The 17,449-nt window shown below is 44.8% G+C and overlaps 1 protein-coding gene across 3 annotated transcripts; it reads right to left on the bottom strand.

Moving 5' to 3' along the window:
* Window positions 1-1,947: 1,947 nt before the first annotated feature.
* On the bottom strand, window positions 1,948-17,448 carry YIPF1 (Yip1 domain family member 1). 3 transcript variants are annotated; one of them, XM_075616377.1, is made up of 11 exons: window positions 17,306-17,447; window positions 13,339-13,403; window positions 12,873-12,997; window positions 12,060-12,140; window positions 11,736-11,823; window positions 9,324-9,440; window positions 8,475-8,641; window positions 7,457-7,639; window positions 6,715-6,810; window positions 3,935-3,973; window positions 1,948-2,789 (listed from the first exon to the last, which is right to left on the bottom strand). In XM_075616377.1, the coding sequence occupies exons 2-9, from the start codon at window positions 13,367-13,369 to the stop codon at window positions 6,721-6,723; spliced, it is 882 nt and encodes a 293-aa protein (XP_075472492.1). In that variant the 5' UTR covers window positions 13,370-13,403; window positions 17,306-17,447; the 3' UTR covers window positions 1,948-2,789; window positions 3,935-3,973; window positions 6,715-6,720. The 3 variants fall into 3 exon arrangements, with proteins under 3 accessions (XP_075472492.1, XP_075472491.1, XP_075472490.1); XM_075616376.1 differs by lacking the exon at window positions 3,935-3,973 and adding an exon at window positions 16,995-17,035 and having other exon boundaries at window positions 17,306-17,366; XM_075616375.1 differs by lacking the exon at window positions 3,935-3,973 and having other exon boundaries at window positions 17,306-17,448.
* Between the last annotated feature and the right edge of the window lies 1 nt (window position 17,449).

Raw genomic sequence — 17,449 nt, forward strand, 5'->3', positions numbered from 1 at the left:
TTTATTTCCTGGCAGCCTTGCCATATTTAGTTAATATCACATATGATATAACACTTTGTGGTCACAATATTGCACCGTAATATTATTTGTTATTTTTAGCGCTATATACACCATTTTTTCTTTTAGTGTCTCTGTGTGTGTATCAGTGTGTGTGTGTATCAGTGTCTCTGTGTGGCTTGCGTGTGTGTGTCAGTGGCTGTATGTGTGTGTATCAGTAGCTGTATGTGTGTGTATCAGTGTGTGTGTGTCAGTGGCTGCGTGTGTCAGTGGCTGCGTGTGTATCAGTGGCTGTGTGTGTGTGTATCAGTGGCTGTGTGTGTCTGTGCAGGCCCTATAGGCCAGTATAGGCGATAAAAATTTTAGTGGGTCACGAAGGAGAAGTTCAAAAATAACCGGGTCACGGAAAAAAAAGTTCAGGAAACCCTGCTCCAGGCCATTAGCATAGTGGACCAGGGTTCGATTCATGGCTGGGGTGTTTATTTTTTTCCATTTTAATTTCTACTGAGTGCGAATAGCCGTGCGGCTATTTGCACTCAACTTAACTGAGTGCGAATAGCCGAGCTGCTATGAACACTGTAATGTCAGTAGGTTTCTATGCCTTTATGCACTAGAAAAGCATCATAATGTCTTATAGCTCAATGGTTATGCTCCAGGCCATTAGCAGAGTGGACCAGGGTTCGATTCCTAGCTGGGGTGTTTATTTTTTTCCATTTTATTTTCTACTGAGTGCGAATAGCCGTGCGGCTATTTGCACTCAACTGTGAATAGCCGTGCGGCTATTTGCACTCAACTGTGAATATCCACTGCCCACACAACCAACACAGACACAACTCACACACACAACCTCAATCACAGCACACACAACCAAACTCAATCACAACACACAGACACACACCTGAATGCCCTCCTATTGTCTCTAAGTTCTCCCCACCAATTACATCTCCGGAGCAGGGACTCCTCTTCCGAAATGTTACTTTTATGTCTGAAGCACTTATTCCCATGACCTGTTATTTGTATTATTTGTAATTTATATGATTGTCACATGTATTACTAATGTGAAGCGCTATGTACACTAATGGCGCTATATAAATAAAGACGTACACACATACAATCACAAACAACACACACACAAACACAAGACACATACTCACAAGTCATACACTTTCTCCTGGGGGGAGGGAAGTACCAAGCATGCTCCTGTGGAGAAACAGACTGGAGGAGGAGGGGATGACTGTGTGCAGGGAAGGCCCCGCCCCCGCACCAAGCCACAGCACAGAGAAGCAGCAGCAGCACCGAGCTTTTGAACGCCCGTGCACAGCTCTGCCCGCCTCCAGGTTTCCCTGCACGCCGCCTTCGCCCCCCTAAATAATCTTGCGCCCCCCAGTTTGTGCACCGCTGAGCTACAATTTACTTCCCGTCTTTATGACGTCATGATGCTATGACGTCATAACCAGGAAGTAAATTGTAGATCAGAATTTCGCAAGCGATGTATCTTATGTCCACGGCAACAGTAGCCATTAGAGGCAGCGACCATTGAAGTAATGATGCATTACATTGCAATGATTAAATATTAAGCATCAGTGTATTGGTTTAAATTAAAAAGTTAAATCAAAAATGTATCAAAGTTATTAAAGGTACTATATAAAACAATACTTCATTGTTTTCCAATGATATATAATATAAATATACAGTATAAAACTATGCTCTCATGCCTGTTGCCTGGCCACACGTGCACAATGACACGGCTCAGAGCACACATACACACAGTGCTATACACTGCTCAGCACATGTACAACCAGAGTACTACACCCGACTCACACGTACACAAACCCAGTGCTACACACTGCTTAGCGTATGTACTCACAGAGTGCTATACACACAAAGCACTCAGCTCTGCACACGCATACCATGCTCTGTACACATCACCAATTCACCTAAAGTAAACGATTTTAAAATCATATATTTATTTTTTTGCTGAAACACAGTAACGATCTGATTGATCTCCGTCCCTCATAGAGATAATTGCAGTGTCCCAGCTCCAATCCCAGCCTGGAGCAGCGAATGTAAACTTCCACCTGCAGAACACCTTAAAAATATATAGCAAATGAAGTTGTACAAAAACAGAATCCAAGTTGTCGGCAAGTTATAATCTTTAACTTTCCAGGTGAGGACGTTCAAAGGAACTGAATATAAAGTATAAATATCAAGGAAGAAATCCGGATCCCTCTGCAGACTGAGCTCTGGAAGGTGATGGGCTTATAGTCATACTTTTAAGGTCTGACTTATTTTCATTTGAAACATAAATAAGGTTTGGTGCAGAGTAACAATCCTTTTTTTTCTAAGGAATGTTATGTTGCTTGTACAAAGGACATCTGTCTGAACGAGAGGCGAGCATAGTGTCATGGTATAGCAAGATGGCAGGAGATGATTCCTTAGCATGTTTATAGATGGTAGCTAGGAATGAAGATCTTTGGTGTCTTCTACATATTCCCCACGGAGTGTTCATACTACGCACACCTGGGGCATACGATTGGTGTAGACCTTCCACTGTGTAATGTCTCTGGAGCAATTGATTAAATATTTTCACAGATCATACAGACCCTTGTGCAGAACCCAAATCATCCCGGAAATAAACTTGGGCCCCGGAATAAAACATGAGAGGGGAGCTGAAGAAACAATGATGCAGTCACACAAAGGGAGACCACACTTTAAAGCATTTAGTGTCCCATCCACCAAAGTCATTCTGAAGTTAAGCTCCTGTTTTATGCAGCGACACGGAGGGAAAGTGCCTGGAAAACAAACAACGAGTAAAAAACAAGGTTCCACATTCACAAAAGATGGCTGGGAGCCAAAGCGTCCCAAAGCTTGGCACTCTGTTGTGGATCTATTCATAATCACTTTAAAAGATCACTTTTAATCCTAGCCCTGAACACGGTTCATTCCCCCCAAAGGCGGACGTCTGATGGGGTTCCCCAAAAGCTGCTCCCCTCTGGATAGAACCAGCGTGCTTAGGGTTAATATCTGCGTTTGCTTACTGCTGTGTTTCGTCAGCCCCACTCTCTGGAATGTTAATGACCCAGAGGACAAAGGACTTTGAAACCACAGCTGTATTCAATCTGAAACCCTTCAGTCTACATCTGCGTCGCCCCAAAGGCGTACAACCTTTGGTGCAGCCGAAGGGCAGCCAAAGGGTGTGAGCTATTTGGCTGCCGTTTGCCGATGTTAAAGCTGCTCTAGTTTCAGTCTGAAACTCACCAGCCCTTTTATCTCCTGTACCCAATTTTCCAACTCTAACTGTCCACAAAATGTCTGTGAATTAACTTTAGAACCTCTGTTCATTTAATGTAACCATGCATTGTCATCATAATTCTGTGCCCAGGACATACTTGAAAACGAGTAACTCTCAATGTATTACTTCCTGGTAAAACATTTTATATAAATAAATATGAGAAGTGATTATAGATATATATATATATATATATATATACAGTGTTCAACAAATCACCCAAAAATCTACTCGCCCAACCAAAAAATCTACTCGCCACCTAGTCCCGCCCTCAACCCCGCCCCTAGTCCCGCCCTCAACCCCACCCCTAGTCCAGCTTTAAAATAAAATATATAAATAAAATACATTTAATAAATTCCTAGTCAGAACAACATTCGTTTTTGACATAAATGTATTTATTGTATTACATTATACTACAATTAGTCCTTGTTACGTGTGCGTGTGTGTGTGTGTAAATGTCGGATCTAGAAATAAAAGCCAGGTTTGAATGACTAGTTTCCTGAACCCCTTAACCAGTGTCTGGACGTCCCCGCTTCACAATATCTAAAGCAGCAATCCCGCCTGGGATCTTACCTGATCCGCAGTCCCTCAATGTCCAGGTACCCTCACTCCCACAATGTTATACATTGGAGAGGATGTGTTCCCTACCTGTCTTCCGATGTCTTCCGTGTGAAGCTTGAATCAGATCTGGAAGAAAGCAGTATAGGTTATTTCAGTGTAGTATAGGGCAGTTAAGATATATAGGGTAAATAAGATATCCAGATCCAGAGTGTGGGTGACAGAGAGTGTGAGGGAGAGAGAGAGTGAGGGAGAGAGAGTGTGAGGGAGAGAGAGAGAGAGAGAGTGTGAGTGAGAGAGAGAGTGTGAGGGAGAGAGTGTGGGGGAGAGAGGGAGAGAGGGGGAGAGAGGGAGAGAGAGAGAGTGTGGGGGAGAGAGAGAGAGTGGGGGAGAGAGAGAGTGTGGGGGAGAGAGTGTGGGGGAGAGTGGGGGAGAGAGAGTGGGGGAGAGAGAGTGGGGGAGAGAGAGTGGGGGAGAGAGAGTGGGGGAGAGAGAGAGTGTGGGGGAGAGAGAGAATGTGGGGGAGAGAGAGAATGTGGGGGAGAGAGAGAGTGTGGGGGAGAGAGAGAGTGTGGGGGAGAGAGTGTGGGGGAGAGAGAGCGTGTGGGGGAGAGAGAGCATGTGGGGGAGAGAGAGCGTGGGGGAGAGAGAGCGTGGGGGAGAGAGAGAGTGTGGGGGAGAGAGAGCGTGTGGGGGAGAGAGAGAGTGTGGGGGAGAGAGTGTGGGGGAGAGAGAGAGTGTGGGGGAGAGAGAGAGTGTGGGGGGGGAGAGAGAGAGTGTGGGGGGAGAGAGAGTGTGGGGGGAGAGAGAGTGTGGGGGGAGAGAGAGTGTGGGGGAGAGAGGGAGACTGACTGACTGACTGGGTAGGTGACTGACTTTAGGTGACTGACTGACTGGGTGGGTAGGTAGGTGACTGACTGGGTGGGTAGGTGACTGACTGGGTGGGTAGGTGACTGACTGGGTGGGTAGGTGACTGACTGGGTGGGTAGGTGACTGACTGACTGGGTAGGTGACTGACTGGGTGGGTAGGTGACTGACTGACTGGGTAGGTGACTGACTGGGTGGGTGGGTGGGTAGGTGACTGACTGACTGGGTGACTGACTGGGTGGGTAGGTGACTGACTGACTGGGTGGGTGGGTGGGTAGGTAGGTGACTGACTACTTGTGGTCTCTCTCTCCCACCCCCTACACACACACACACACACACTCTCTCTCCCCCCCCTACACACACACACACACACACACACACACACACTCCTCTCCCCCCCCCCCTACACACCGTGGATCGCTGTAGTCTCCGGTCTCTGTGACAGCCGAGGAAGCGGCAGGCCGGGTGTCACCCTCGGCCTCGGCGGCTGTCGCTGCGGGTCACCGGGTGGCAGTGAGGGATCCGGACACAGGGGAGAGAGGAGTGGGGGGGCTAGTGATGCGGCTGGTTACCGGGTGTCAGACACGCCGGGACATGGGGGCAGCGGCAGCCTCAGCTCAGTGGCTGTCGGTGAAGGAGGAGACCATCTTCTCACGACGGGCTGATCCGGGTCACCGACCTGGCGGAGCTGCCACGCGGGGTCACGGAGGCCAGGGACACGGAGTTGGAGGTGAGATCGGGAGTGAGTGGGGAGATTTGGGGTGTCGGGGGGGGGGGGAGATTGGGGTGTCGGGGGGGGGGGTCACGGAGGCCGGGAGAGATTGGGGTGAGGGGGGGTCACGGAGGCCGGGAGAGATTGGGGTGAGAGGGGGGGTCACGGAGGCCGGGAGAGATTGGGGTGAGGGGGGGGGGTCACTGAGGCCGGGAGAGATTGGGGTGAGGGGGGGGTCACTGAGGCTGGGAGAGATTGGGGTGAGGGGGGGTCACTGAGGCCGGGAGAGATTGGGGTGGGGGGGGGGAGGTGGCGGGTGGCTCGATGGGAGAGGAGGCGACAGACGGCCCTGCAGGGGCCTGAGGCAGACAGGCGCGGAAGGGGCTGGCTGCCGGAAGGGGGAGGAGTGGAAGCGGTGAGGAGGGAAAGTATTGCTGAGAGGCGGGGGAGGAGCGAAGGCACTGCTCAGAGAGCCGGAGGCGGGGTAATCTCCCCCAACAACATGAACCCGCCTCCGGCTTTTTTTTTTTTTTTTTCTCCAGCGCGAGCGCGGGAAAAACAGCAGCGCGAGCGGGGGAAATTAAAAAAACAAACACGTGTGCTGCTTGGGCCAATATTTACTCGCCCGGAAGTTAAATCCTCTCGCCCCGGGCGTGTAAATGTATAGGATTGTCGAACACTGTATATATATATGGTTGGCCCATCCTTTAGCTTCTTTGCATACCCAGTTAATCAACCCCACACTGATGAGACCCATTAAGGTCAAAACAGCTGTCTGTGGGTGGTTTTCTGGGTATGCACCTTAACCCTGGCTGTGCTCAAAGCTGTGACCATGCAGCAAGCTTAAGCCTATAGGGAACCATGTTAAAAATGGTTTTTGAAGCAAAAAGTGGCTCATTTGCATGTAATTTCCCAGAATCCCTTGGTGCAGTGGAAGTGCTGTGTGCTGGGTGATAATGGGGAAAGGCGGGGTTGCAGACCTGCCTAAGACATGCAGATGAGCATACAGTTGTATTTACATTTGTGTATATATATATAGATATATATATATATATAAATATATATATATCTATATATATACACAAATGTAAATACAACTGTATGCTCATCTGCATGTACATGTACATACATATATATATATATATACACACACACACACACACACACATACACACTATATAGAGAGAGAGGTATACACACTGTATATATTTAAAAATATATATTTAAAAAAGCAGCTTTGTATCTCAATGTATCTTTACTAGTAACAAAAACATTGTGTTTCTACACTTACCTCCAGTCATTGAGCCTGCGCTGTTCCCTTTGTTGCATTTAGAGTGGCCTCCTTGTGTGTTGCATGGTCCTTCTCTGGAGGATCAAAGAAATACACCTAAAGAAGAAATGCATACATTTACATTTTACACAGGCCGTCACATGGCGAACGCATGTCTCCGTCACTCATATAGAGAATACTATACACAGGATTTACATTCCGACGCCTCATTTTATGGAGGGTGTGACCTGCCTGTGTGAGCCGTAGAAGACGGAGTGAGAAGAATGAGTCTGCGAGTCGCAGTGCACCAGCCAGCATTATGACTTCTGGGATTGCCATGTTTACAATGTGACAGTAACACACTGGAGATACTTTGCCCACATTCGAAGCCGCTGCGAATATGCAGTTTTTGCGCATGGACAATGTTTGTTTTTTTTGGGATTCTTGACCAAAAAAGGGAGGATGAGCTATTTTGGATATGCAAAGTATATTCAAAATGACAAATTAGCATATATCCTAGGCATCTCAGTTGTGGTTCTTTTGTGCACAGGTAACCAACTCTCCATGTGTTGTATCTAGCTTTGTTTGAGGAGGTATATGTAGAAGGTGGCACTCTAGTTAAGAAGACTCTCACCACATATTTTAATCATCTCTTCATGGTGCAACATTAAATCTTCACTGTCCAATGGTTCAGCTACTCATTCTCACTAGGTAGCTATACAATGCGCTAGCGGGGAAGTGGTGAAGCTAAGCAGTGACTTACCTTGAAGCCAACTGCCAGCAGCGCATGGAGGAGCATGATGGTGACCATGGTTGTGACTGCGATCCTGCGGTTATCCTCACGCACGGCTGGCCAAAACGTCAGCATGAGGACAGTCCCAGAGAGGCACATGGCAAATGCCATAATGACCCAGCGCAATGCCTCAGGGGGAATAATCCACAGCACCTGCACAGAAAGGAGATAATGAGTCAGAGTAATGTCAGGGAGAGAAAGCTATCTTCACCGAGAGTAATTTCCGAGAGAGGAAGATATCCCCACCGAGTAATGTCAGGGAGAGGAAGATATCCCCACCGAGAGTAATGTCAGGGAGAGGAAGATATCCCCACCGAGAGTAATGTCAGGGAGAGGAAGATATCGGCACCGAGAGTAATGTCCAAGAGAGGAAGCTATCCCCACCGGGAGTAATGTCAGGGAGAGGAAGATATCCCCACCGGGAATAATGTCAGGGAGAGGAAGATATCCCCACTGAGAGTAATGTCCAAGAGAGGAAGATATTATCACAGAGTAATGGCAGAGAGAAGTAACTATAACTCCACAGTAATGACAGAGAGAAGAGGTCAAAATAATATGAGATACTATCGGAGAGAACAGAGACTGGTAATAATGATTTGGAGTAATGTTAGGGAGAGGAGGTTATAATGATTTTCAGTAACAGCATCCATTATGAGATGTATAATATGATTTCTGAGGAGAAACAAGATGCTGAAATTGCTCTACTTTAAGCTGCAGCTGGTACTCTTTCAGTCTATAGGGCGTGTGAGAAGGACCTGCCATGTACTTGCTCTGGAAGGGTTTGCGGTGCAGTGCACTCTGGAAGTTATAAGATTTCGCAGGCGCTATTTAACCTGAGGAGTATTCTGGAGCACTTTGCTTCCTGATGTGATGTTTGCACAAACAAATGATGTATTTATCAGATGAGAAGCAGTTACAGGTCCTCAGTGTCCTTGCTGTGCATTCCACTAAGTTCTCCCAAGTGCGGCTGGCTGCAGGACGCACTCACAGCGGCAGGGATGTAGATGAATAGAGAGTATCCGTAAACGCACACGATTTCCAGGAAGGAGTAGGACACCATGCTCATCACTTTGCTCTGTCTCCATGTGAGGAAGCCCCAGAGCGCCAGCGGCACAAGCCAGACGTATGCATAGATAGCGGTGGCAGCAATGGACACTGCAACAAACAAGGTGATCACTAAAATTCACGCAGGGACCCGCTGCCTGACGTGGGATGGGAGAACATGGGGTCTGGGGTAAACACTGAAGAGGATGGGTTTGTCTGCCCTTTAATGTAAACATGTTGCATTGTACAATAGTACCGAGCATCACCATACATCCATTCGCCAGATAACACCTATCTTAATTTGTTAATGGTCAGCCTCTCCTCACACATCAAGTCTCCACACAATAAATATACAACTTCATGTAATGATACTGAGCACATCTTCACAAATGTATTCTGCAGAAAATAAATATTTAGCTTCATACGACACAGTATCTCTATGTTCTAACATATGCGGGGGCCTTTTTCAAATTTGTTCTGGGCCCAAATAGTTCTGTTGCCAGTCCTGTCTCTACACATGTCAAAGTCCCAGAAAATGAACAAGCACCTCCAACCTTTCAGACATGTGCATGCAACACTGAACACCACCACGGAATATCTGTAACTCCTCCACAGAGAGGAGAACTCAGTCTGAAGACACGGCTTGGAAGTAGCTGCACCACGTATGGCTGGTTACTCTCCTTACCGTGAGCAGTACACCTCCCGCCACCTTGTGAACACAACATAGACATAAGTACCAGCAGACAGAACACAGGAGCAGCCAGTCACCTCCCGCGGGTCAGATGTCACTCACCTTTCCTGAACTCAGGCACGTAGTGATATTGTGGCTGGCCCAGATGCATCAGGAAGTTGGACAGATTTCCACTGATGGCGATGGTGAAAACCAGCGTGGCACAGATCCAGAACGGACCTAAAGCAGCCATGTTACAGGCGTTACAATTGTAGCGATAAACCACACTCGGCATACGGAGGGGGGTAAAAGTGTGAGAAATTGTGAATCTGTTCAGTTTTGTACAGTATGTGAAGAGGACTCACAATCACTGAATATCTTTTTGTGACGGGGGTACAATGATCCAGAGAACAGGTGGAGCAGTACAGGCAGAAATAGTAGTGACGGCACGCTCATGGACTTGTGCCAGCAGTGATAATTTTGACTTTTGGCAAGAAACCGGCAAGTGAACAGAGTACGATCAATACGGGTATCCTGACGCCATAGGACAGAATTGGCGCCAAAACTCTGCAATTGGCGTTGCGAGGCAACGAATAGTATATACCACAGGTTACAGCGTAGAAATGCAGGTAAATAAAAACAAACGATATAGCAGGAACCAAAGGAAAAAATAAAGAGCAACAGCAAACAAAAAAATCTTGCTGTAACAGAAAATATTTCCCCAAGTTCAGGAGATAGAGGTTACAGAAACTACATGCGTTTGTAGTACTTACTTAAGCAGTCTCCGTTAATGGGATCTCTAGAATCTCATCTCAATGAAGTGTAAGATTAGTAAATCCGAAAGGGTTATGTCAGGTAACAGCCGATATGAACAGATAAAGTGGCACAGGGTTATTATAGCGCAACGTCTAGAAGTAGCAGGTTGTAGCAAATCGTATTCAAGGCCGTCACGTATGTAACCAACCAACAAACGAAGCCAACGGGAAGAGGCCACTTTATCATACATACTGTAGGTAGATTAAACAATATTCGTGCCTCCTGATGCAAGAAATCCTATTTGTAGGTGGGATATTATGTATACTATGTATATAATATATATATATTACAGTATGTGTATATATTATGTTTGCTTACTCAATGGACATTTTTTGGTACATTCGATAGATAGTTGACCAATGCTGAAAATATTTTCAAAGAAACTACTCCCCCCCCCCCAAAAAAAGCTCCAACATTAGTGCGAGGTGAATGGTGAGAGTAGTCCGTATCGGGGATAGTGAAGGATGTTAAGGCGAGTCCATTGTATAGTACAAAAAAATATCCCTGTTAATAGAGATGTCACAAAGAGCAGATAATACTAAAAGTAAATGATGTGCATAGAAGAGTAATGCTGGTGTTTGAATTCATGAATTACACGAGACAACGGACGGAGGGCAATTGCACTGTAAGCACATTCCAAAGTACATTGAAAAAATGTAAAAGTATAAGAGCCCTAACCAGCCTCTCCATGCGCAGTACTGCTGGGTGTGTAGGCAGGGTCCCAGCAAGCATTTTAACACTGGTCAAGTGATATGAAGTTCAGTTTTCACACCTTCCAGTGTCCTGATCACATGGTCGTCCGGAAAACCTGGTCTATGTAGAGACAGGTAACTGGATGAAGCTCTCGTCCGTCCCTCCATGGATCACACAATACTGGAATTGTAGGTAGGGATCTGGACACATTGCAGGCCGAGTTAGCAAAGTTCAATGCGATGATGCAGTATCCAAATAGAGCCCTCGAAGGGGCGATGTCTATATAGAGATATGTAGTTGGGTTTACTTGCATATCTACCCTCACACACACCTGCGGTGTTTTCAATGTGTTCCCTGGTAACGCAGGTTGCAGGATTTGGCGCCAGTTTGTCTCGTGGCGTACGGCTACAGGTATTTAACGTACACTCTGTTCACTTGCCAGTATCTTGAAAAAGGAACACCTAGGGACTGAAATGTTGCTCGGTTTCTATGAAATAATTGATAACTATTAGCACAAGTCTATGCAAGTGCCATCATTAATACTTTATATTTAGTTTTGTACAGCAGAAATCTCCAATTGAATGTAACAGCTGATCACAGCTTCCGAAATATAAATAGATATAGAAAAAGTTCCATGGAAGGGAGAGACTAGTTTGTGATGCTGTGACAGGAAGCGGATCTTACAAAGTGGACATTTTAACAACCATATTTGCAAGGTAACTATTACAAAAGATAGAGTAGAACCATCTCTGGACAAACAAAACATTCGTGGGTTGGGAATTTTTCCAAGACCGAGTTTAACATCACTCTGTGTATGTGGGTGGGGGGGGCGAGAGAGTACAATGGGATGGGGGAGGGGGGTGCAGCGATATATCACTCACTGTACAATGGGGTGAGGGGGTGCACAGATACATCACTATGTGTACAATCGGGTGCGGGAGTGCATCAACACATCACTTTGGGGAAGGGATACAGGGATACGTGACTCAGTGTACAATGGGGTGGGGTGTGGGGTGCATTACTCACCGTACAGGTCAGGGTTGCTGCGGATATACAGCCGTACAAAGTTTCTTCCGGGTATTGGTAAAACGGAGCCTTTAATTCTATCCAGAACCTGTTGTAAAGCGTTAGATTCAGAGAGCAGAAACACAGACTTTACGGGGGGTGTATAACCTATTAGCAGAAACATTGACTAAGCCCACACAGGGATCATATATACATATTTAGTTCTCCTGTATATCCCCCAGTGCAGGATCTCTGCTCACACGCCCATCGTATTAGTGCCTGTGCAGCGAACGATAATCACTAATCACCCTCCTTCTCTACTATGTGCTGCAGCTCGTTACTCACTTGGTAAGTGTCGACGTCGAAGAATGTCTGATAATAATCAAACGTCCAGAAGGGGGCGCTTTTCTTCTGCCCGGCAAGCAACTACAAGCCAGAAACATACAAGCTGCTTATTCAAGTGTAGAGATGTAACACAACATATCCCGTTCTAATGCAGAATATCACAACGGTCCCTGGCAGAGGGAACAATGCAGCAAAATATCAGTGTAAGGAAGTGTTAGGGGTCAAACATTTGGAGTGAATGTGCATCAATTACCATTCACGACACATATGGATGTAGATCATGCAACATTACAAACTAATGCGCTTAAAATGTAGAAACTTACAGAAATCCTACTTTAGAGGAACCCAAAGCAGCGCAGTGACGCCATTTATAATTATAGCAGATTTGGAAAAAGATTCCAAAAGGAGGAACCAAGTTTATATTATATTTCTGAGGTTAGTTTGCTCAGTCATTTCTGTTGTAGACTAGTGAAAAATAGTAATTTTTTTATGAAGAAAAAAAAGCCAACACGTTTTCACCATTACTGTGCACAAAGTGAATTGCACCAATATTCACACATTTTCTATACTGATTCCAAATTTATTTCAGGCTATTCACACACACAAAACAAGACTGTTTATTAATACTATTCTAGGTGGACACCTAACTATGTCCTGCGCTGGTTTAATAAAGAAATTATCAGCTGTTATTAACACCATTTATCTAGCACCACCATATTCTGTAGAGCAGTACAGATAAGAGATTGCTAATCGGTATTTTGCAATATAAAAATCCCTGGTCCCAGGTGTAACAGGTTGTGTCAGGTGACTCGCCTCCGTTTTATCCGAGTCTTCCTCCTCGTCCTCCATCCTGTGCCCGTGCTGGCCCCCGGACTCGCCGATACTCACCGTTGTGGCATCTGGGTTTGCAGTCAGCAGATTAGCTGCGTCATCAAACTCTGAAACAAACAAACATCTCCTGAGCACAGGCACGTTATCGGAGCTCTGTCTGCAAAGAGCACGCACACGTGTAGACAGAGCACACATACATGAGGGAGGATGGTATGCATTTTATAGACTCCCAAACATTCAAAATAAAAACAAGCGCATATCTTTGGATAAAGGGCTATGAGAAAGGAAATAGTTTAGAGGTTAGAAGACTGAGCTAAGTTCTGTTCCACGTGCAGACTCCACTGTATGCCTTTAGTGGAAGTGGACAGTCACCCAGCTCAGACACTGTGCAGGAGGAACAACGCCACAGAATGACCATGCTCGCTCTTACTGTCACTGTGGTCCTCACCTTGAAACTTCAGATCATCCGCAGTCGCCATTCAGTCTGTGTCAGTGACGCTTTGGTCACAAGTCCTGCAGAAATCACATGACAACACATCAGAAATGCCCAAACTGGACATGCACAGAGAGAGCCGAGAGTGGTTGTGGTGCTGACCCTTGATATGGTTCATGATCATTATGACCTCAGGCATTACTGGGTTATCTATCCTCTGTACTGCTTAACATTTCCTATTTATTGATAGACTAGCTAAAAGTACCCAGCGTTGCTCAGCAATTACCGAAAATTTTGTTTCTCGTTTTCTCTCCATGTCAAGTCGGGTTTAAAGGATATCCCAGCTTCAGCACAGGTGACTCAATCCGTGGCTCAGTTGAAAAACTGAGCCACAGATTGAGCCACCTATGCTGAAGCAGGGATATCCTTAACACCTGACCTGTTGGTGGGCCTTGAGGACTGGAGTTGAGAACCCCTGCTCTAAACCTTTGTATTTATTCTGCTGCTCCTTCAAGACTTTCCCAACAGCCACAAAGTGGTTCCATTCAATGGGGGAGCACATCAATAAAAAACAAAGATACAGAATATAATGTAGTACTTCAGGATTATTTAAAACCAGAGACAGAACATGAAACACAGACAGAGCTCAGTGCACATCCAGTGAAACTTATACACGGCACAGTGGCTAAATATACATGTATAGATATCTATTAAATAAAATGGTCTTTTAGTTTAACATTTTGGCCAAAGTGTTGTAAGCCCCTGAGCCACTACACGGCAGACCACATCTCAAGGGTCCCTAACACTAATATAAATTCTTAATAACCTGTGTATTACCAGGAAGAATGATTTATAATAAATCTGTCAAAATTAGTTGCATAGTTCTAAGTCTGATTGAAGCTTTTATTAACCTGTACATTACCAGGAAAAGCACTCTGTATTAGATTTGTCACAATCATACTGCAAGCAAGCAAGTTCCCCTGAGAGTGGGAGATTCTATGCAGTGAGCTTTTAGCCATTTAAATGTGGGAGGGGGTGAGCTTCAACAAGATAGGAAGAGCCACCCTCCAATCAGCTAAGAATTGTTCAGCTGGTCTTAGCTGATTGGAGGGTGGCTCTTCCTATCTTGTTGAAGCTCACCCCCTCCCACATTTAAATGGTTAAAAGCTCACTCCATAGCATCTCCCACTCTCAGGGGAACTTGCTTGATTGCAGTATGATTGTGACAAATCTAATACAGAGTGCTTTTCCTGGTAATGTACAGGTTAATAAAAGCTTCAATCAGACTTAGAACTATGCAACTAATTTTGACAGATTTATTATAAATCATTCTTCCTGGTAATGCACAGGTTATTAAGAATTTATATTAGTGTTAGGGACCCTTGAGATGTGGTCTGCCGTGTAGTGGCTCAGGGGCTTACAACACTTTGGCCAAAATGTTAAACTAAAAGACCATTTTATTTAATAGATATCTATACATGTATATTTAGGCACTGTACCGTGTATACGTTTCACTGGATGTGCACTGAGCTCTGTGTTTCATGTTCTGTCTCTGGTTTTAAATATATATCGCCATGCTCAGTAGCACTCCTCTGTGACACTTATATGCTTATATATATATATGTTGTGGTTATTTTGGGGGTTCAATATGAGCTTGCAGGTGTCCTGTATGTTTTACAGTACTTCAGGATTAATATGAATGATGTAAAACATCCCAATGAACTCACATGTAGATGCAAACATTGTATTAAGATGTTATTGTCATTATTAAAAACTACTACATTATATTTCTTCTTATTTTCTCTTCACTTCTACCATGCTGAGGACTATTTACTTAAGACTCACCTTTTTGCATCTACATGTGAGTGCATTGGGATGCTTTACACCATTCATATTCTTGAATATCTTAAAAACGAATACACTATATTTTGTATTTTTGTTTTTTTAATGGATGTGCCCCCCCATCGAATGGAACGATCCACTTTGTGCAGCCTGATTTTCTCCAGAATATGTGTAGTATAGGGAATGGATGAAAAATGTACACCAGGGATACATTTCATTTCATGGATTGAGCGTCTGTCTATATTGCCCTTGGTCTTGTTTCCTTGAATAGAATTTCTCACATTTGGAATTGTGAGTCTTTGCCATTAGATCTACTGAGGGCTTTCCCCATTTCTCCACTATTTGATTGGTTACTGAATGTATTCATTCTCCTTGGTCTATTATGTTTCGACGTAGAAAGTCTGCTTGTATAGTCTCTCTCTCTGCAACATGAATGGCGGATAGAAAGTTCAGATTTGAATCTGTCCACCTGAGCAGTCTCGTGACTTCTTTGGCTGAAGACTGGCTTCTTGTGCCTCCTTGATGATTTACATAAGATACCGTCGTCATGTTCTCTGAATAAATCATTACCGCTAACTTCTTTATTGTTTGGAAAAACAATGTCAAGGCCTTGAACATCGCACTTGCCTCTAGAATATTGATGGGTAATTTTTATTCCTGTTTTGTTCATAGGCTTGAATTAGTCTTGAAGGTTTTCTGGTCGTGCATTGCAGCGGCAAATTCGCACCAAGGTAGCTAGTGGGCCTGGCCCCATTGAAGGGCGGTTCTTGTTCCTGCAGCGCACGCTGTAGCACACGCTGCAGCATGTACTGGGGACCTAGCCTAAGGCTGCGCTTATAGTGCCAGTGACGCGACCGATGATGTCACCCGTCGCCATTGTGATAGTTGCAATTCAAGTTTAGGCGACGCTGGCTACAAGGCCAGTGACGTCATAAAAGGGAAAGTCAGAGGGACAGAGAATCTCTCTGATTGGCCACATGGAGAGACCGTTGCCGAAAAAAATCAAATAACAGTGACTACCAGATTTTTGGTAGTGCTGTCGCTTGGTCGCGCCGTCGTGTGCACTACAAGCTCCGACGACGACGGTGACAATGCATTCGTTATGACGCGACGTCGCATCACAGTCGCTATAAGCGCAGCCGTAGGGAGGACAGCCTCAGGGCCCACTAGAGCACATATGGACTGTGGAAATAGAGGGGTTACATAAGTATATAATTAAAAGGTTATTAAATAAAACACAGAACTAGAAGTAGTTCAAACTAATAGGTTTTTTTAAATAAAACTTTTAGATGAGGGATTCTGACAAAGAATAATAATTTACTTTAATTAATAAACCTAGAATTCTAGTCTTCTACTTTCTCCCCAAGATCCACAAATACATAAAATCATCCATGAAGACCAACTACTCTTTAACTATTAACCACACAGTACATAGACTTTTGTTTGCAACAATATGTACATTCCTTGTGGAATAGGACTATGTTTCGCTGCTGCCGTTCAGCCACCGAGGGACAGCTGGCTACCGCTGTTCAGTCGCTGGCTATTTAGGCCCTGAGTTAGGTGATTAGTGTTAGGATAAGGGGTTAAATTTAGGGTTGTTAGGGTAAGAGGTTAATGGGTTAAGGTTTTTAGTGAAAGTACTTAAGTTTAGGATTTTAAGGGTTTAGGGGTAAGGTGTTAACAGGGTACATTTCTATGGTAAGGGGGTTATCGGGGTACATTTTATTGTAAAAAGGTAAGGGGTTAACAGGGTACGTTTTTAAGGTAAGGGATTAACAGCGTACATTATTAGGGTAATCAGGTAAGGGGTTAAGGAACAAACACTTTACCTGCTGCGAAATGGCTGCATCAAAATGTCCTACACCGCATCCTTTGAGGATATTTTAAGGATACTAATTAAGCATTGGATATATATATATATATATATATATATAGATATATATATAGATATAGATATATATACACACCCTCTTCCCCCTCCCATTGTATATACATACACCCACTCTCTCCCATATATATATATATAGATATATATAGATATATACTGTATACCCCCTCCCCCACCCTCATTGTATATATACATACACACCCTCTCTCTCTCCCCCCCTCCCCCATTGTGTATATATGCACACATACAAACCTTCTCGCCGGTCCCGGATGTCACTCACTGCACAGGATCACGTGACTATGGATTTGTTGCCGGAAGTCTGTGCGTATCAGTGACATCACCTCATTGACCACGTGATACAGGGTTACCCAATCGCAGGACACTTTGCGCCACTTC

This window comes from Ascaphus truei, chromosome 10, assembly GCF_040206685.1.
Source record: "Ascaphus truei isolate aAscTru1 chromosome 10, aAscTru1.hap1, whole genome shotgun sequence".
NCBI classification, from domain to species: domain Eukaryota; kingdom Metazoa; phylum Chordata; class Amphibia; order Anura; family Ascaphidae; genus Ascaphus; species Ascaphus truei.

Bases quoted from the DNA above. Each gene is read 5' to 3' on its own strand.
- YIPF1 (XM_075616375.1), bottom strand. From the start codon at position 13,369: ATGGCGACTGCGGATGATCTGAAGTTTCAAG. The intron at 12,141-12,872 runs GCGAGTCACCTG...TCTGGCTTGTAG, and splicing joins AAGACTCGGATAAAACGGAG to TTGCTTGCCGGGCAGAAGAA. The intron at 8,642-9,323 runs GTGAGTGACATC...TGTTTGTTGCAG, and splicing joins CGTGCCTGAGTTCAGGAAAG to TGTCCATTGCTGCCACCGCT.